The following is a 20,550-nucleotide window of genomic DNA, read 5'->3' on the forward strand; positions in this document are numbered from 1 at the left end:
AAGCACACTGTTGGGCAGCACAGATTCTGTGCAGGTGCTAGTGTTATTTTTGTGCACACTACTGATGATGTCCAGCTGTACTTATTTGTTTATGCTCAGTTTGTATCGGATCACATGCACCGTCTCTTTTAGGGTGAGGGTTATGTTATCATATGCAGATGTGAGAGTAATACATATTTGTTTTCAGGTGCGGTGCGTCTCCAGACACCGCTGCTCCTCCCCAGGATCAGGAAGTTGTATGATGGCAGCGAGCTGGCCTGCTTCATGGACCACAGCGGAATGCTGGTTACACTGCCCTATGACCTTCGCGTGAGCCTAAAACATGCACACACTTAACACACGTGCAGGCGTGCATGTCCGCGCTTGCACACAAACACTAATTATACAACTACTTGCATTAGCACATGCAAACACACACACACACACAGTGTGAGGCTGCAATCAGCAGCCGCCTTAAGATCCTGCTACCTCAGGAAACCCTGAGGACTAAATGGTTGTTTCCACACTGTGATTGATTACAGCCTGGTATGCACTGACTTCACTGTCATTATACAAGTGCACCTCATGTCTCGACTCTCCTTTTACTTTAGATGGCGTTTTCAAGATTCGTCGCTCGCAATAACATAATGCATCTGAAGAGGTAGAGTTAAATGATTTAACACATTTTTATGCCAGTTGTAATGATAATAACAGGGTTTCCGTGGTCATGGAATTACTGGAAAAGTTATGCAATTAGGTGAACTGTTTTCCAGGCCCAGAAATGGTTTTGGAATTAAGAGAAAGTTTTGAAACGTTTTAACACTTTTAAAATTTTATATTGTTTTGGCTGTTGTTTACAATGTGTTCATAACAATACCAAAATTGTTTAGTATAATGCAAAACGTGACTTTTATAACTCATTTACAATCTGGTGCTGCACTGTTATACCATTCAGACATTATGAGTATCACGTGATACACTTAGACCATATTGGCTTGTGTTATCGCTATGACCATGCCTCCTTTTGAAGGAAAGAATCATGCTGTCATATAAGGAGAGAAACAATAAAATGCCGAAAAGCTGTCATGTAGTGGCTTTCACACAGAAATCTGAGGCACATAAGAAACTCAATATTTACTCTCAGTGTGGTAAATCGCTTCAGTAAATAGGCAGTTAACAATGCTAGTGGCAGTTACTAAAGATGGAAAACTTAGTCAGCTTGGGTGGGAGGCAGACACAGCTTAATCTCAGCCTATAGATCAAACAGTTGGCTATTATCAGGTTGGTAATTTACGTACAACACTTACAATACCTAAACAATACCTGCCAGCTGATTTGGTGGCATTAATGTGTAACACGCAGTTAATTTACTTAGTTAATAGTTAATTTTAGTTAGTTTTAGTTATTTAGTGCTAGCACCTTGGTTATCCGCAAATGCCTCAAAAGTGCATGATCTAAATAAAAGTGTTTTCATTAGTAAAGATGTGTGTGAACCCTGTAATAATATGAAGCTCTTTTCAAAATGGATTTACAGAGTTCTCTGCAAAAAAGCTATAAGCTATAAACATGTAGATGTTACAGACTAATTAGTAATTTATGAATCACATTGACTATTTAATGTGCTAGGAAACTGTTTGCAGCTGTGCATCAATTCAAAGCTCTTCTGTGTGTCTCTTCTAACTATAACCCCCCCCTACCTTTTGTAGTTATAATAATGAAAGTGGTGAAAAAAACTTTAAGGATGGATTGTTGTTCATTTTTAAATATAATAAGAAAAATTAATAGTATGATTTATGACAATATTTGGACTTGCACAGCAACAACAAGCAAGGCTAAAAGCAAAACTGCGACTTCAAAAGGTACATTTTAGGTATATTTTAAGGTATTTGGCAACTGAACACATGTAATGTTTGGTTGATTTTATTTTGTTTTAGTTTTAAATATTAATGCAGAATCTGAGTTGCTGCTGTTGTTTACAAACTAAATAAATGAGAAATCATTTTGTTCAGTTTTTACTGAATATTTGTAGGCAAACTGTTGCATTTATGTTGACATATTAACATTTTAACACTATTTTTATGCAGTTTTTTTTTTTAATTTATAGTAAAATATTTTTCAGTATTTTGTCATATCGTCAAGAATATGGTTCTGATATTATTTTAGGGTTTTATGGCTCATCCCTAGCTGGTGCTTTTAAATCTATGTAAAGGCTGACAAGTTCAGAATAAACACAAATGTGTCTGTGTTCCTCTCAATCTTTCTCAAGGTACAGCATTGAACGCGTATTTCGCCCCAGGAAGTTGGATCGCGCGCACCCAAGGGAGCTTCTGGAGTGTGCTTTTGACATCATCACACCCGTCACCAACAGCCTGCTCCCTGATGCAGAGGCCATTTACACTGTCTCTGAGATAATCCAGGAATTCCCTGTGCTCCAGGTTGCGCACATTAAATGTATTTCTAATGATCCAGTGAGCTGACAGTTTGTGCCGTGCTGCCAGTCTGTCGTGGGGCTGAATGCATCATTGTACTTTTATTTTCCCATGGATGTCATCATGGCAACCTGTCCTGTTGATGTTTTTTCCCTTTTCACTTCCCCACTCACATTCCTTACATACCAAAGTATGTGTAAGGCTGACAGATTTACACTGTATTTATTATTTGTATAGTAAATCTGGTATGTGCAGCTCTGTCCACTTCCTTTCCTGCCTCCCAGTACAATCCATTTCCTGTCCACACATCCCAGTGCTGCGTCAGACTCCGGTCGAAAGACTCCTTGCATGCTTGATGAACCCGGTCAACCCAGGGTCTGGCCTCTGGTTCATCCCTTGTAGATCCTGTTTCTGATCCTCTCCACCACCCTGCTCTTTGTGTGAAAGCTTTTAAGAATACGTGAGTCAGACAGAATGAGAGGGCAGCCGGACACAACAGTCATTATTCACTGAGGCATTCATTCTACAGAGGTGCTCTTGGTTTTGACTGTAATTGCAGCTGGGGGGGTTAAAGGTGTGTGTATGTGTGTTTTGTGACTGCAGGAAAGGAACTATAACATTTACCTGAACCACACCAGCTTGTTGAAGGCCATCCTTCTCCACAGCGGAGTCCCCGAGGACAAACTGAGCCAGGCCTCCTCGATACTGTGTGACGCCATGGTCAGTGCAGGTCGCATGTGCAACACAGATGTTATCCACATTGCGTGACTGTTGCTGATATGCTGGTATGAACATAAGTAATAGTTTTCTTCCCAAATATAGCAATGGTAACATTCCTATGGCCCTCCTTTGTACTGTGTTTGCCCCAGAGCGAAAAGCTGACCAAACGTGAGGTGGAGGCAAAGTTCTGCAACTTTTCCCTGTCGACCAGCAGTGTGAGTGTCCGCCGAGTGCATGAACCTCCTGTAAAAATAATCAGTCCTGCTGCAGCACACTTGCTCTCGCTCGTAAACACTGAGATCTCTTCCTCTGTTGCAGTTGCAGACGCTGTACAAGTACATAGAACAGAAAGGGAGTCTGCAGGACCTGGCGCCACTGCTGACATCACTCACCAAACAGAAGACTGCCGTCACCCAGCTGGCCAAGCAGGGCCTTAAGGACCTGGAGGAGATCACAGTGCTGCTGCATAGACTGGGAGTTAAACTGCAGGTGATTTGGATTCTGGGTAAATGAATTTTCAGTGGACTGTGCATTTTTCTCCTCTTTAAAGCATATGTGTCCTCTCTATAGGTGGTGGTTAACTTGGGCTTAGTATACAAGGTGCAGCATCACTCTGGGGTCATCTTCCAGTTTGTGGCTTTCATCAGGAAACGCAAGCGAACTGTGCCGGACATAGTGGCCGCTGGAGGACGCTATGACCACTTGGTAGGTTTCACCGCCGTTCATCCACTTTTTGTCAAGTCATGACAAAAATCTGCAGCTATTATTTTAAAAATGTGTCCACGCATGCATGTATGTGAACCATATTTCTTTCATCTCAAATATAGCTCTTCTGTCTGTATTCCATTATTTCCATATGAAGCAGTGCTGGTGGTGCAGTCGACGTGGTGCCTTCATGTGCTTTGTTCTCTGTGCTCTCAGATCCTGGAGTTTCGAGAGCCAGCTTCCACGGTGCCAGTGCGCTCTGCAGTGGGGGCCAGTGTGGCCCTAGACAAAGTCTGTGCTGCTATTGCCAACATGGAGGAGCCAGTGAGAGAAACACACACACATACACACACACAGACACACACAGACACAGACACACACACACACACACACACACACACACACAGACACAGACACAGTGGGATCTAACATCACTAATCATTGTAATGAAGGAGCAGCAGACAGCTACATATTTAATGATGCCCTATTACAGCGGTGGGCCGCCACACAGCCACTTTTAGAAACATGTTAATAACTATGATCACTGTGACTCTTGACACCCCTGAGTTATTTTTGTAGGTGCATAATTTTCTGCCTTTCATAATTTTGTGCCCAGAACACTTTATGTAGGTGTGAAGACAGACACATTGAAATGAGTCATTTAATACAAACAAGTTATTTTATTACAGTTACAGTCAGTCTTTAACAGTTTTTACATTCTTTGTTTTCTCTGTATCAGCTGTCAGTGAGCTCCTGTGATGTGTTGGTGGTCCCAGTAGGACATTCTTCAATGTCCAGAGCCATTAATGTTGTCCAGAAGCTGTGGAGCACCGGCGTCTCTGCGGACATCGCCTACGATGTCTCACAGGTGAGCGGCCTGCCTGATTGACCTGCACAAATTGTCTGAATGGTTTCAGGGTGGAAAGTCAAATCAAGACAATTTTGATTTCAAGATGCTAAAAGTTTTCTTGTAAACAAAGTAGGGCTGTCAAATGATTCATTTTTTAAAATCGTGATTAATCGTAGAATTATTATTTTGCATTACAAAACAGTTAAAGTTTTACAGTTAAGGGTAAAGCCATTGTCTTGATAAGGAATCAAGAGACATGGTTTATGCCCAAAATTGCATGGGAGTAGCATAAGGCAGGCATGTCTGTAAAATGGAGACTCATCTGTACAATACCATTTTCATTCAGAAATCTTGAGGTCAGAGGTCAAGGGACACCTGTGAAATGACCATGCCTTTTTTCCATTTCCAACATTTAGCCTAACACTGGAGTGTCATTTAGCCCCCTTCCTGAGAAGCTAGACATGGCATTACATGGTTGGTACCACTGGACTCCTCAGTTCTTGTAGTTTTGGGTAATACCAGTATTGTCACTCTAGCTTTAAAACGCAGCCCTGTACAGCCTCTTAAAGACGGGAATATTGGCCAGCAATTAACACAATTTTTTTTAAAAGATGTGCCATGTATGGACCTTAATTGCATTGCAATAAATGCGTTAATGCTGATAGCCCTGAGACAAAGTTACATACTATGTTATTCACCAAAATGCGTTGTGTGTATCCTTGAAGTCTTACAGAAGTATTGACGATATTCCTTTCCCCATACAACATTTTTACAGTCAATTTTCTTTAACATTTTGAGACCTGCGTCAGTGTTTGCTTGCTAACAGTTGTCTACTTCCCTGGCTCTGCTGGTGCATTGCTGCATTTTTTGCAAATTACCATCAAATGGAGATCAGTGGAATAGTTTGAAACCAGTGGCAGGAATTTGTATCCTGTCAACTGCGAGTGTGCACCAAAAAATATTCTACCATAGTGCTTCCAGTGTTCAAAAAATTTACACAGAACCATTAAAAGTCTAGTGTGTAGGATTTAGGTGGATATATTGGCAGAAATTGAATCAAATGTTTATGGCTATGATTCATTAGTTCAGATCATTAGTTCAGATCACCCAAAACGTGCGTGCTTCCACAGAGTCCTCCATGTTGTTTGTACAGTCGCCCAGCGCAGACAAACCAAACATTGATTCTGGATAGGGCCATTCACAGTTTTGTGTTTTCACATTGGTTGGCTGGTTGCATTCTTTAACCTTACTGCTAGATGCTGCTAAATCCTTCACACTAGACCCTTAAGTTGGTTCAGTAAAATGACATCAGTTGTGCTCTGACTGTTGGAAAACTACATAAGAGGTTGGAATTGGTCTGCAGTGAAAATTATAAACCAGGATATTCACTTTCATGCTTGCATTTATAAATGACAAAAACTGTACAACATTTTTTAAAGGCTTGTAAGCATCCCATATGCTTTTTTTAAATGTATTTTCAATTTAATATTAAATGGAAAATATTAAAAAAGCAGTTGACGTATAAAGAAGCAATAGCGCTGTAAAAATGCTTCACAGACACTTAAATGTAGTCACGCCAATGCCATTATGACCCAAGCCTGAATGTATTTCAGCTGAAGGAAGCAGAGTTCACTCCTCAGTAGGTCACTCCCTTACTGTTTCTTCTGGACCTGCAAAAGGAAGGCATCTGCAGAGAGGACGAAGCTACAGCAGAACTGCACGTTGTAGTTCAAGCAGAAGGATTTCATTAAGTTTGTGTTCATCCACTAATAACTCTGTAACTGAGCCCTAATGTTTGTTGTTATACAAACACTCAGCCACATTTCAGACTTTATAGATCCCTGGGTGAGAATGACCCATTGCGTAAAATGTTTGTTCTTCTTGTCCTGTAGTAACTTCATCCCCCCTACAGAGGGCAACACCCAACTTCCGTCCTTGTGGGAAAAATCACCTAATCTGTCAGCAACAGATTTATCGTGACGGCATCAGAAATAGTAAACATCCCAAAGAATGAGCTGCACTTTGTGGTTTCACTTGAAAGAGTCTTACAGGCCATATTGGGACAATGCCGTGTAGAGTCATTTCAGCAATAATCAACTCAGTCATCTGTTAGACGAGCTTCCAATAAACTTTTATGATAAGCTCTTATTAGGGTAAACGGCCACGCTGAGATCAGTCCCTTCAAAGTGAGGTCATATATCCTCTGGTCCAAAACTCCTCATGCCATGCCTCTGTCACATTCTTCGTGTTTATGTGACAAAGTGATCTCAGCCTCGTGTTTGTGTGTTGGTGTAAATGCCCTCCCTGGCATATTGCTGCCCACATTTAAGTGCTTGTGTTTTTTCCTCCTTTTACTCTTTATAAGCTATTGTTTTAACTTCCCACTTCTTCAGTGGACAAGTGTTTGCTTTTAATGGTCTTCATTGTCTTCTGTACTGGCACAGGACATAAGTGATTGGCCACCTTCGTTTCCTCTTAGAAGTTTCTAGGAAAGGTTGGCTGAAAACAAATAGCATTACGTCCCAACTTTGACAGTGTTTGTGTGTGTATTTGTTGATTATGTATGCAGGCGGTGATTTGACTAGTGGCAAGTTGGTGAGAACACCTAGTTCGGACCTCCTCACCCATCCCTCCCCCTTCGCTAGACTTTTGTTAACACCTTTCACACGCTGGTCTCTTAACAGGCCCCAAATCTGCAGCTTTAATTCATCCTCAGGAGACCGTTCCCCTCTTTTAGCTTTTATTAGCCAAATATGGCAAACCCCTTCCACATGCGGTCAGCTTAGGCGTATGGCCCAGAGCTGCCCACCGGCCCTTCAGGCGACGGCTTACCTTTGACTTAATTTGTTCTGTCAATGAGAATGCTGTAAGAAAAAGAGGAAGTTTTAAAGCCTACATGATGACAAGACAAAGTGACACATGCACATAAATACACTTGCGGCACACAGAAGGGTTTGTTCTGCACCATCGTTAGCTCGTCGAGCAGAGCAGCCAGTTGAAACTTTTCGGCTGAAGTTGGCGGGAATTAATTGGGCTGACACAAACATATACATGCATACACACTGTCACGGTTGAATGCTTTACCTGAATACACATTGGTTTTGGTTGTGACTCCGAGCACATTGCACAGTCACATTCTCGTTCCAAGCAAAACTCCACTCAAACTGACTGACTGTGGCTATAGAAGAATTTTTAAAGCCGCTAGTCCAGTGTTCCCCCAAAATGACCTCTCATTTTAAATGACTTTCCAACCTTAATGTTGCACTAAACTGAATCTTTCAGTAATTAATGGAAAAAAACACTAAAGGCCCCAGCAATGAAACATGGGGAAAAGTAATCATCAAGAAATCACAACATGAAATCTAGCGGTGAATGGTTGACGTGTGCTTAGTGTTAAGTGCACTCAGTGATTTTTATGCCCTGGCGTGGGTGGCAGCTGTGGCTGGAGGCATTATTTTTATGGTTTGTCCGTATGAACATTCTTTCGTCCTATTCTCATGAATGTGATATCTTGAAATATCTTGAGGGGGTTTGTACCAATTTTAAAGAAATTCCCGAGGGAATGTGACACAAATGGCCGCTTGGACTTTAGTATGAACCGATTAATATTTGGTGGTCAAAGGTTAAGGTTTCTGTTTTTGGCCATAACTCAAGAATTTGTGTGCTAATTATACCAAAATTTGACGCAAATGTCTGATAGGTAACAGTGATGTAGTGATGACATTTTGTATCCAAAAGGTCAAAGGTTGACTCAACTCCACAATGACATCGTAATGTTTTCTTTCTATTATTCAACTGTTATCACTCAGGAACACAAGGGGAGACATTTGGTCGCTTGCTGAATTGGTGACATTAATCCTGAAATGTTTTAGAATATGTAGCTTCTTTGTAGCAACATCCCAATTTGAACCGTAGTCAACTGTCATGGCTACATATGAGTCTGGACAGACATGGGTGTAAACTGCAATTGGACAGGTTTGTGGAGGCATACTTATGTGAGGTGATAATTCTAGTTTTTAATGTATCTCTGGTTTAGCTGAGTTGCACCCTTGAATCCCCATTTTGTGCACTGTGCATGTGAGTAATTCAGCCTTTTGTGATTTCATGTGTTTAGTCTCAGGAGACACTGATGGAGCACTGCAGGCAGGCCGGCATTAACTGCATGGCCCTGGTCTCTGACAAGGAGGGGAACTATGTGAAGGTAAACCAGCCTTACAGTGCAATAAAGCATTGTGCAGTATTTCCCAATAGAGTTGCAATGTATATTATTTTACCATTGCAGAATACTGCAATATTGTACTTAGAGATTTTTTGAGTTAGTTGAAAGAGGGAAAACTACACTTCATAACCTAATCTGTTGCTTTTCTTGGTGCCTCTTGTATCCAGTTAAATATTCAATTTGTGCAATACAATAATTTTGGAAATAATTTACTTTCATTGTTTTAATTTAACAAGCAGGTTGTTTTTTAGCAGTATACTAGAACAGCAGAAAGGCAGAACTGAGCACTTTTTATATCTTTATTTATTGCAAGTAATAGTTATCACTATATTCAACATTATAGCGTATTTTCCTTATATCATGCAGCCTTATTTTCCAATCCTATCCGGAAGCCCACTGACATCTGAAATCATTAGACTATAATACATTTTGAGAAGGCAAATGTCTTTTTTTTTACTTAAGAGAACAGCTTTTCTGTGAGTATTATTGTAGATTATGAAGCTTTCCATGCTGTTTTAATGAGAGAGAATTATGGATAGTTGCATACATGTTAAAGTCATTTTTTGTCTTCAGGTCAAATCCTTTGAGAAGGACAGACAGTCTGAGAAACGTATTCCTGAGTCGGACTTAGTGGACCACATCATTCAGAAATGTCGGACCAAATTCTCTGAGGAACGAAACATCAGGTAAAGACATTCAGGTTTGATGTGCTGCTCAGATGTCTGAATGATGTAAGGGAGGGGGGGCAGTTCTTATATAATGTTGTCCTTGTGCCCCTACAGAGAAATCTCTGAGAGCATGTCTCAGAATCCAAAAGGATCACTGCTCAACACCACAGGTCTGATTACCATTTACTCTTTACAGTCGGTCTCTATGTACAGATTAAATTGTTTATTTGTAACCTCGAAATCTTGCTGTAGCATGAAACAGCCACACCTCTGTTTTCATACAGTCGTGCTTTGACTTCACTAAAGTGCTGCAATAAAAGTGTTAAATCATGAAACACAACATTGTGATCAATGTGGCATCTGTAGTACGACCCAGTGTTGCATTTTCACTTCTGGCATTTAATTGATTTGTTACCCAGAGTGACGTACGATTAGTGCAATAAAGGAGGAAGTGTTACTTTTCACACCACCGTCTGGCACGCACACAGGTAGCTAACAAACTGTTTTAATTAGATTGAATAACAGTCAAACAAATGTAGTTTTCACTCTTGTCTCATTGGAGTGAGTAAACGTGAGATGGAGGTGTGACCGTCTGAAGCCTCATGATTGGATATAAAAGTGGAAATGTTTTTTTCTTTTCTGTCTGCAGGCTCTTCAGAACAGCACGGGAGTAGTGGCATCATGAATATGAATGTGAACGTCATCAGCCCAGAAAAAGTTTCTGCCAGCACCAGACGACGCTATGAAATAAATGTTTGTGACACACACACACATACACACACACACACATTTGTATTTTGCTTCTCCTGTCACCTGTTCTGATTGTTTTTTTTTTTGCAAGATATTCTGATGCAGTTATCCAAAATTAGTCACAAATTTCTGTCATCCAGACAGTTTGTATCTTCACCTACTCATCTAAGCATTTCTCTGCAGTAGCTTAAGTGGTAAAGAACTCCATAAAAAACCTTAGTTGACTGAGCATTGCAAGAGAACTGAGTTTAACAATATTTATTCATAAAAAATATTGCTGTCTCTCAGTTCCACTGATTGTTGCTGGGAGTCATCTAAAGTTCAGCTTAAATGTAAATTCAAGTAGTTTAGTAAAAACTTTAAGCGCTTTATTTGTCACGCGATGGTCTTGTGAGACTTAAAAACAAACTGATGCACAAAACACACAGAGTATCACTTTTTATTTCCCCATCCCGCCGACCAAGACTTGACCTCAAAACGTGTCAGAGTGTGTTTTCAGTCTTACATGACCATGCCATGACAGTAAAGGAATTTTAATTGTTTAAAAAGAGAGTGCCTGGAAGTGTTTTGTAGTGATTTTTGAGTCCGTGTGTATCATAAGTCAAAGAGCACCTCGAACAAACTCAGTTTGAAAGTGCTCCTACTCAGACATATATTTTTTTAAATTTTGAATATTAAGACAGGTTGTCTTTTCATTCCTGAACTCTTCTTTATTTGAAACCACTGAAAGCAAGCTGCGATGCAGGATGTTCAGTCTTTGCATACGTGTACATTTTTCAGCTGTGTTTTGTCGAGAGATATAGCTGAATATTGGCAGATTATTAATATTCCAGGACTTGGATCATGTTAGGGACATGCTGCTGTTATAAAGTAAACCATAGTCACGCATTCATAAGAAAGCCGAGCATTGTCTGACCCATGTAAAGACCTCGTTTAAGAGTTTTTGCTGCCAGTTCTCGACATAAGTTGTCCCATAAAAACTGTAAACAAATAAAACAACCCTTTTTTTCCCCCAAATCCTTTCTATAAAATTGTCTATCTGCCATGTTCTTCTTTGTGTCTCTGCGTGCTTGTCTTAAACACTGGAGTGTTTGTCATTAACAGTATGGCGCCTGAAACTGTAGGTCAGAATTGTTTGCTTGTAAAAGGAATGCCCATGTGGATGATTTATTTTTCCTGACAGTTCATATTGATCATGGGAACAACTATTATTTTCTTCTGCCATTTTCTATTTATTTTTTTCTTATTTTTGTTCTTCTTTAAATCTCTCTCTCTCACACAGATCCAAACCAGATTACAGAACCTCGGTAGCAATTTGCAGAACAGAAGCAATGACATTGAAGTTCTGGCAGTAAGTCATTTATTTGTTTATCCCTCCCAATCCCAGCTCCCCCTTTTTTCTGCTCTCCCACCTTATCTCTTGAATTCATGTGTGAAATCGCAGAGCGAGGAAAGAGCTTTTTGATTGCTAAAACCGCAAACAACACTTTGAGCAGCCCTTTTATAGTGATTTGCCTCGTGCTAACACCCCCCTGCTGGAGGTTAAGATGGCTGTGAATCCTTTCCAGTCGCTACAGAACAATGAACACTAAACACTAAACAGAAGGCAGTCACCGTGTCATTTTGGGGGATGTAAATGGCTGCCATATTGAGTTTATTTGTGGTTGGTTGAAGATTTATGGCAAGATATTCTCAAAGTAAATCATCCCTGCTTTTCTTATTTACCATGTCACTGCATATTCCGAATACATTTGTCACCCCTGTTGGGGTCTGGATTGCATCAGCGACACAACAGTAAATACAAGTTATTGAAACATAATCACCTTGATTCCGGTAAGAGGCTGCACAGGCCCGTAAGTCTTCGTTGTTGCATTTCAGCAGCCCGCTTGTCCATCAGCCTGAGTGGACCACAGTGGTTTTGATTTTCCAATGATAAACCCAGGAGGCCATTAGACCCTTCCAGTAAAAGGGACATGAAGTGCCTCGGGCCTGGCGAGGGCATTGTGAAAGTGGAATTATAAGTAATTTACTGATCTCAGAGTAGACTGGATTATCTTGTGTTGAAAGAATTACACAAGCTATCGGGCAGCGGGTGCAATGCCTGATATTTTTAACTCAATGAGGAACATGTTTGTGGCATTGTTGCAACACGAGATAAGGCTCCATTGTGTTTTTGTGTAACCTTGCTTGTTTTGTGTCCCACAGGTGGACCTGCTGAAGGAAACGCTGATCAACTTCCTGTCCCTGGAGGTTGGTTTGCTACTGGCTTCATCAAGACCACTGCAGAGTTAATAAAAGGCTGCATTCTTAATGAAGGGTGGGAGAGAGGGGGGAAGTGGAAAGAACGTCCAATAGAGGTCAAGATCGTACACAGGAAGAGGGGATCCCGTCTCCTTCCTTACAGACCTGATGAGGAGTTGAGTGAGGGAACACCCCTACCTTTTCCCACTACCAACCACTCAAGCTTGCACTCCTTTAACAAGGCTCACATATGGGACAGACACGTACTACAGTTAACAAAACGCATACTTGAGAGGTGTTAATGTTCACATTCCAAACTCTTGACCAAAGCTGCACTCATAAAAACCCTGCTTCCAAAGAGCAGAGGTTTAAAAAAACGACTTAAATTATACTGTGCTAAGAAACATGAAGAAAGCTGAAAAATGCTCTTAACACCACTATTATATAAGCAATGCCTCCACTCCATAAATGAATGGGCCACCTATACAGTTGGTCGGCCCCTTACAGCATGTGTCAAAGAAAACACATTGAGTGTATAAAAGGCATGACAATACACAGTGGGTACAGCCAGACGTGCAGGAAAGGCCTGTTTTAAATACAGCAAATTACCTCAAGTCACACAAGGAGCCAAGGAAATCTATAAACCCACTGTAACATTGTGCCTTCACTGCCCTGCTACACTTGACATTCAAAAATATACTCAAAGGCTGCAGATGAAAACCACTATTTATACCTCCAAAATGCTGTTTTCTGTTAAGATACATGGAGAAAAGGTTGGGTTGGAAAGTCTCTCCAACTCTGTTCAACATAATGTCAGCTAGGTGGCATACATAAAGGGAGAGAGGTGAGAAAATGAAGAGATACATGTGATGGTAAACAAAAGGCATCACATTGATACAGGCTATGTAAGTGAATTTGCAACTCTTGAGGGTTATTTAACATGTCTGCGGTCATTTTGCATTACTTTGAAGGTTATTTTGCATCTCCTCCATGTCATTTTGCAGTACTTTGAGGCTGTTTTGCTACTCTTTAGTGTCGAGAAGTATCTCTTTGGGGTCGTTTTGCATGTCTTTGGGGCCATTTTGCATTACTGTGAGGGCTGTTTTGCATGTCTTTGGGGTCATTTTGCATTACTTTGAGGGCTGTTTTGCATCTCTTTGGGGTCATTTTGCATTACTTAGAGGTCGTTTTGCATGTTTTTCGGGTCATTTAGCATTAGTTTGATGTCGTTTTGCATCTCTTTAGGGTCGTTAAGCATCTCTCGGGTCATTTTGCAGTGATTGGGGGTCGTTTTGCTACCCTATGGGGTTGTATTGTGGCTTTTTGGGGTTATCCAGGGACAGTTACTTCATAAGTTTCATTGCATACAACAAAATTCCAAATCTATGATTTTTAGTAATTCCATGACTTTTTCTACATTCCATGACTTTTCTGGTTATTTAATGATCCCGGGAACCCTGTGTAACAGACTTTAATGTCAGTGAGGGTCGTCTGTGTTGTGTGTAACACCCTATCACCTGGTCATCCCTTTTCCATTTTGTTGCATTAACCCTTGCTTTCATTCTTTGCAGTTTGATAGTGAAGAGCAGTTCAACAGCAGCGTGAAGACTCTGCTGTCTCGTCTTCCCAAGCAGCGCTATCTGAAGTCCATCTGTGAAGAAATCCACCATTTCAAAATTACCAAAAAGTGAGTATGGTGCCTTTGCTCATTTGTGTAGTCCTGAAACATGCTGCATGTCATCCCCTTTCTCTTCCCATCTGATAAAAGCAATATCCAAAAAAATAGCCTTTAAAAAAGTATGCTATGTAGGATTGTTGGCTACTGTTTATAGTGGCATTGAAAGTAAAACTTAACCATTTATTTTGCTGGTTCTAAAAGTTTGTGTGAATAATCTGTGAATGGATCGACAGATCAATTATCCACCCTGTGAGTGACAAGCCGCTGCAGACAAAAAAAAAGAATTCATGCAGAGCTTTGCCTGTGCTGCGCTCACAGACCAGCAAAAATGTCGGATACAAAAGGACACAACATTTAAAAAATGCCATAAATAAACAAAAAGACGTGCGTCCACCCCCCAGGCATCAGCTAGCACCACATGTACCCTGTGATTTGGTGTGAACCACTTAAAAACCATCCCCCGAGTCACTGGTTTGCGGTTTTGTCTTGCTATATATGTGTCTCTTTGTTGACTGCTTACAATCTGACAACTGGTCACTGCCTTTTTAAAGCCCTGACCTCACCTGAGCACTGTGAGGGTACATGCCCAGAAATATCCCAAAGGCAGAGTCTCTGCAGAAATATACATGGTCACACATTTCTAGTGGGTCATAAGTGATGATTGAGAGAAAATCCTGCAGAGTATATCTTTAAGAAATGCAGAAAATATTTCAGTAACTTTCTAAAACCCCATTTTCAAATGCACAGCCTTGTCTTTGGAGTCGAAATGCTTTAATTGAACTCTTTCATCCTTACAAGTAAAGAAACGTTATACTATGTGACATTTTCCAAACAAAGCATTGCAGACGTCTTGAGTCAGCAGGAGCTCTCGTGGAAGATGAGCCGAAGACGCCATGGCCTCCCCTTTATGCTTACCCCACACACTTCCATCTGCCACTGACTTATTTTTATTCAAATAAAACCTGAGGCAAACAATGGAATACATTAAAGACCACTTAAAAAAGGCAGACTTCCTTTTACGGGCAGCTGCCACTCCAAAGCTCCAACCAAGCCCACACACTCCAGGTGAAACAGTGACAGTCAGCCCTTCAAAGGCAGCTGTAATACGGATAACTACTGCTTTGCAGAACATCAAATCCTCAGCTGATCCCATTTCCTGAGGTGAAATCTGGAGAAGGATTTGCCTTGTTTGGTCTTCTGATGTCTGTCTCTTAACACCCAGGTTGATTGACAAAGACTGCAGCACGAAGGGGGGGCAGGTTACCTTCATCTATTGCTGTGGTTGTGGATGTAGCTGTTAATATTTCTAAGCTTCCCAGCAGAACGTTTTGGTTTTTTTTTCATTTTCAAAGGCCAGGCTAAATCCTTAGCGTTTGAGCTTTTAGTGTTGTGACGCTTATGAATGCCCATAGAGAGCAACCCTGTGAGGGATTGAGCGGATTTTCTCTTTCATGAATGAGATGGCAACCAAAAGAACAAAAATCAAAGCTTCTCTTTCTGCCTTCCCGTCCGCCTCTCCAGAACAGTTGGTTTTCATTTCCTGTCTCTGCTGTGTGATTTGCCATTTAGGGGGGGGAAAAAGTCTCTGCTGATAAATGAAGGTCACAGAGGCAACAATGGATATATTCAGGGTGTGTTTGTTTAGTTGTTTTCCTCAAATGTGGGGCACAGGCAACTGAGGCCAGATGAGTGGGCTAAAGTGCTCATGCAGTCACCTGGCTACAGCAAGACTGTAAACTAAACTTATCCCAGGAGGCTTCGCAATCACTGAGCCTTCCTTTCAGACTTGACTACTGTGGGCCTACCTGTATGTATGACCTCTTTCTCCAGTGCTCTTTTCGCACATTTACAGTTGGGCTGTAACTAACTGAAGATTATTTTCACTGTTGATTAATCTTTCGATCATTTTCTTGATTAATTGAGCAGTTGTTTGGTCTAAAAATGACAGAAAATGTCGATCAGTGTTTCTCAAAGTCCAAGATGACGTCAGAAAATGTCATGTTTTGTCTACAACCCAAAGAAATTTGTTTACTGTCAGAGAAATCAAGAAACCAGAAAATATTCACATTTAGGAAGCTAGAATCTGAGGCCGGTGGGATTGTCATTAGTTTAGCATGTATTTGGTCATACACTAAGCTATTGAATTTGATGCTAGTGTGGCTAACATCTGGAGAGGACCAGTACCAGTTTAGATAAATAATTTTGACTTTTTTTGCACTGAGTTATGGGACTTCACTCTTGGCAGGGTTGAATCCTGTGTTATTTTCCCAGACTGACCCTTTTATCTCAAGAAATCTAAGTTCTTGGAAACCCCACTGGCTGAATTTCATGGTATTGTCCTGATTTTGAAATGTCCTATTTGGAAGTTCTCCACAATGTTTTTTAATATTCTGTTGCATCTTATAACTGACAGATGTTGTTCTCTCGCAGGGTTTCTGTGGTGGTCTTGTACAGTTACAAGGACGACTACTACAAGATCCTCCTCTGAAGGCCAGGGGGTTCCAGTGGCGTGGGAGATGCCCCCCTCAGCTTGAGGCTCTGGACTCCCAGGGACTGTTTTCATTCTTGGGCCGACACAATCTGCTCGAGGACTGAGCCCCAAAGAAACAATATATACCATGTTGAATGGTAATTCAGCTGTTGGACCCAAAATCCAAACCTTTCACAAAACCTTCATTGGTTTTGTGGGCTTTCTCAGACAAACCTGGATAAGAGGTTCACTTGACTTTACTGCCTTAATAGAACAATAGAAACTGAAAGAGAAAGGGCTTTTTACTGAAAATTATGTGTCATGAAGGCAACAATTTTACATTTCTATTAAGCAACAGGATGACTAGGAGGAATAAATCGCCTTTTCCCACATGTAGCTGTGAATTTGTGTCTGTTTTAGTTGTTCATGTGAATATAACAGCTACGTGCGGTCTGATGATTAACAATCTGGATGCAAAATATTACCTCATAAGCTAATGCTTATCTTTATGTAACTGATGGCTATTAATCAACAGGGTTATCCCTTGTCGTTACAAAGTCTTAAAAGACATTGTGTTCATTTTCGCTAAAATAAGGCCTTAATTGGTATTAAATTGTCTTAAATTAGTCTTTTAAAGGTCTCAGACAAGCTCCGACGTAGGTGTGGGATTTTCATGATTTATTTTTTTTCCTGACGTTGCATGGTAAAAAGTTTAATTTACAGTTCCTCTCGCTTTAAGATCATACAGATGAGGATAACAGAACCCACATCATTTATATTTTGTTTTGAGCTGGGATGCTCAAAGCAGATGTCCCACTGTCTGCCATCTAGTTCTCAGTTTGATGTCACATGTACAAATGCGGGGTATTTTAAAAAAATCAGAAACAAACAATAGTAAAAAATTACACCAAAAATGTCCTAATATAGCACGTCAACCTAAATCGCACCAAAACGTAATACTATAGCATATCGTTCTAAATCGCACCAAAAATCATACTATAGAATGTCTTAAGTATGTCTTTTTGGTGCAATTTCAGACGACATGCCATTGTATGATTTTTTTTGGTGCAATTTCGGGCAAAATGCTAATGTATGACTTCAGTGCGATTTCAGACGACATGCTATTTTATGACTTTAGTGTGATTTCGGACAATATGCTATAGTATGATGTTTTTGTGCTACTTTAGACGACATGCTGTAGAATGACTGAATGCTATCATATGACTTTTTGGTGTGATTTTGAACGGCATGCTATAGCATGACTTTTTTGTGCTGTTTGGGATGATATGCTATAGTATGATGCTTTGGTGCGATTTTGGACAACATACTTTAGTATGACTTTTTAGTGTGATTTTTGACTACATGCTACAATATGTCGTTTTGATGCTATTTTTGATGACATGCAGTAGCATGACCTTTTGGTGCAATTTTGGACAACAATCTATTGAATGACTTTTGGGTGTTATTTTTGGATGACTTGCTACAGTATGATATTTTGGTGCGATTTTGAAGGACATGCTAAAGTATGACTTTTTTGTGCTGTTTTGGATGATATGCTATAGTATGATGCTTTGGTGCGATTTTGGACACCATGCTATATAGTAGGACTTTTTGGTGCGATCTTGAATGACATGCTATACTATGTCGTTTTGGTGCTGTTTTTGACGGCATATTATGTATGATTTTTTGATGCTAGTGTGGCTAACAACTTCAATGCGATTTCGGACAGCATGTTATTGTATGACTTTAGTGCGACTTTGGACAATATGTAGTAGTATGATGCTATGGTGCGATTTTAGATGACATTTATAGTATGACTTTTTGGTGCGATTTTGAACGACATGCTATACTATGACTTTTTTGTGCTGTTTTGGATGATATGCTATAGTATGATGCTTTGGTGCGATTTTGGACGGCATACTATAGTATAACTTTTTGGTGTGATTTTTGACTATGTTGTTTTGATGCTATTTTTGATGACATGCAGTAGCATGACCTTTTGGTGCAATTTCGGACAACAATCTATCGAATGACTTTTGGGTGTTATTTTCGGATATACTGTGATATTTTGGTGCGATTTTGAACAACATGCTATACTATGACTTCTTTGTGCTGTTTTGGATGATATGCTATAGCATGATGCTTTGATCATAGCAAAACAAGGCAATAGTATGGCAAAGGTGTCAAAAAATGGCATGTCCCAAAAACAGCTGAAAACACCTCAAAACAGCATAAAATAGCGTGATGAGACATGACATAGCATTGTGCAAATATGGCCAAAAACAACATAATATACCAACTCATAAACAACTACCAAAACAGCAAGGCAAAACTGTTAAAACGTGACAATGCACAGACACAGCTGAAAACACCTCAAAACAATATAGAATAGCTTGTTAAGACACGCCATAGCATTAAAACATGCAAAAACAGCCAAGAACAACATAATTTCGCTTGTCAAAAAAATGACCAAAACAGCAAGGCTATAGGATGGCAAAATGTCAAAAAATGGCATGTCCCAAAAACAGCTGAAAACACCTTAAAACAGTATAATAAAGTTTGCTAATAAATGCCATAGCATTAAAACGTGCAAAAACGGCCAAAAACAACATAATTTCGCATGTTGAAAAAAAAGGCCAAAACAGCAAGGCTATAGTATGGCAAAATGTCAAAAAGTGGCATGTTCCAAAAACAGCTGAAAACACCTTAAAACAGTATAATAAAGTTTGCTAATGAATGCCATAGCATTAAAATGTGCAAATACGGCTCAAAACAACATAATTTCGCATGTCGAATAAAATGACCAAAACAGCAAGGCTATAGTATGGCAAAATGTCAAAAAGTGGCATGTCCCAAAAACAACTGAAAACACCACAAAACAGCATAAAATACTCTGCTAAGACACGCCATAGCATTAAGACGTGCAAAAACCGCCAAAAAACCCATTTTATAACATGTCGAAAAAATGACCAAAACAGCAAGGCTATAGTATGGCAAAATGTCAAAAAGTGGCATGTCCCAAAAACAGCTGAAAACACCTTAAAACAGTATAATAAAGTTTGCTAATAAACGCCATAGCATTAAAACGGGCAAATATGGCCAAAAACAACATAATTTTGCATGTCGAAAAAATGACCAAAACAGCAAGGCTATAGTATGGCAAAATGTCAAAAAGTGGCATGTCCCAAAAACAGCTGACAACACCCCAAAACAGCATAAAATAATCTGCTAAGACACACCATAGCATTAAAATGTGCAAATACGACTCAAAACAACATGATTTTGCATGGGGAAAAAAATGACCAAAACAGCAAGGCTATAGTATGGCAAAATGTCAAAAAGTGGCATGTCCCAAAAACAGCTGAAAACACCTTAAAACAGTATAAAATACTCTGCTAAGACACGCCATAGCATTAAGACGTGCAAAAACCGCCAAAAAACCCATTTTATAACATGTCGAAAAAATGACCAAAACAGCAAGGCTATAGTATGGCAAAATGTCAAAAAGTGGCATGTCCCAAAAACAGCTGAAAACACCTTAAAACAGTATAAAATACTCTGCTAAGACACGCCATAGCATTAAGACGTGCAAAAACCGCCAAAAAACCCATTTTATAACATGTCGAAAAAATGACCAAAACAGCAAGGCTATAGTATGGCAAAATGTCAAAAAGTGGCATGTCCCAAAAACAGCTGAAAACACCTTAAAACAGTATAAAATACTCTGCTAAGACACGCCATAGCATTAAGACGTGCAAAAACCGCCAAAAACCCATTTTATAACATGTCTAAAAATGACCAAAACAGCAAGGCAATACTATGGCAAAATGTCAAAAAATGG

At 40.0% G+C, this 20,550-nt stretch overlaps 1 protein-coding gene across 1 annotated transcript in view; it reads left to right on the forward strand.

The window, feature by feature from the left end:
- The window catches only part of eif2ak4 (eukaryotic translation initiation factor 2 alpha kinase 4), a 30,023-nt gene extending 12,922 nt beyond the window's left edge, over nt 1–17,101 (forward strand). The window contains exons 23-39 of the mRNA XM_042500953.2: nt 188–309; nt 591–640; nt 2,246–2,414; nt 3,012–3,128; nt 3,278–3,343; nt 3,447–3,617; nt 3,699–3,833; nt 4,050–4,157; nt 4,573–4,701; nt 8,798–8,884; nt 9,476–9,588; nt 9,685–9,740; nt 10,220–10,323; nt 11,603–11,671; nt 12,526–12,570; nt 14,133–14,248; nt 16,670–17,101. Of these exons, the coding sequence (XP_042356887.2) occupies nt 188–309; nt 591–640; nt 2,246–2,414; nt 3,012–3,128; nt 3,278–3,343; nt 3,447–3,617; nt 3,699–3,833; nt 4,050–4,157; nt 4,573–4,701; nt 8,798–8,884; nt 9,476–9,588; nt 9,685–9,740; nt 10,220–10,323; nt 11,603–11,671; nt 12,526–12,570; nt 14,133–14,248; nt 16,670–16,727 (1,715 nt within the window). The 3' untranslated portion in view covers nt 16,728–17,101. The remainder of the gene's footprint in view (nt 1–187; nt 310–590; nt 641–2,245; nt 2,415–3,011; nt 3,129–3,277; nt 3,344–3,446; nt 3,618–3,698; nt 3,834–4,049; nt 4,158–4,572; nt 4,702–8,797; nt 8,885–9,475; nt 9,589–9,684; nt 9,741–10,219; nt 10,324–11,602; nt 11,672–12,525; nt 12,571–14,132; nt 14,249–16,669) is intronic.
- The last annotated feature ends 3,449 nt before the right edge of the window (nt 17,102–20,550 follow it).

Source organism: Plectropomus leopardus, chromosome 14 (assembly GCF_026936395.1).
Source record: "Plectropomus leopardus strain MGB_pleo_1.0 chromosome 14, ASM2693639v1, whole genome shotgun sequence".
NCBI lineage: Eukaryota > Metazoa > Chordata > Actinopteri > Perciformes > Serranidae > Plectropomus > Plectropomus leopardus.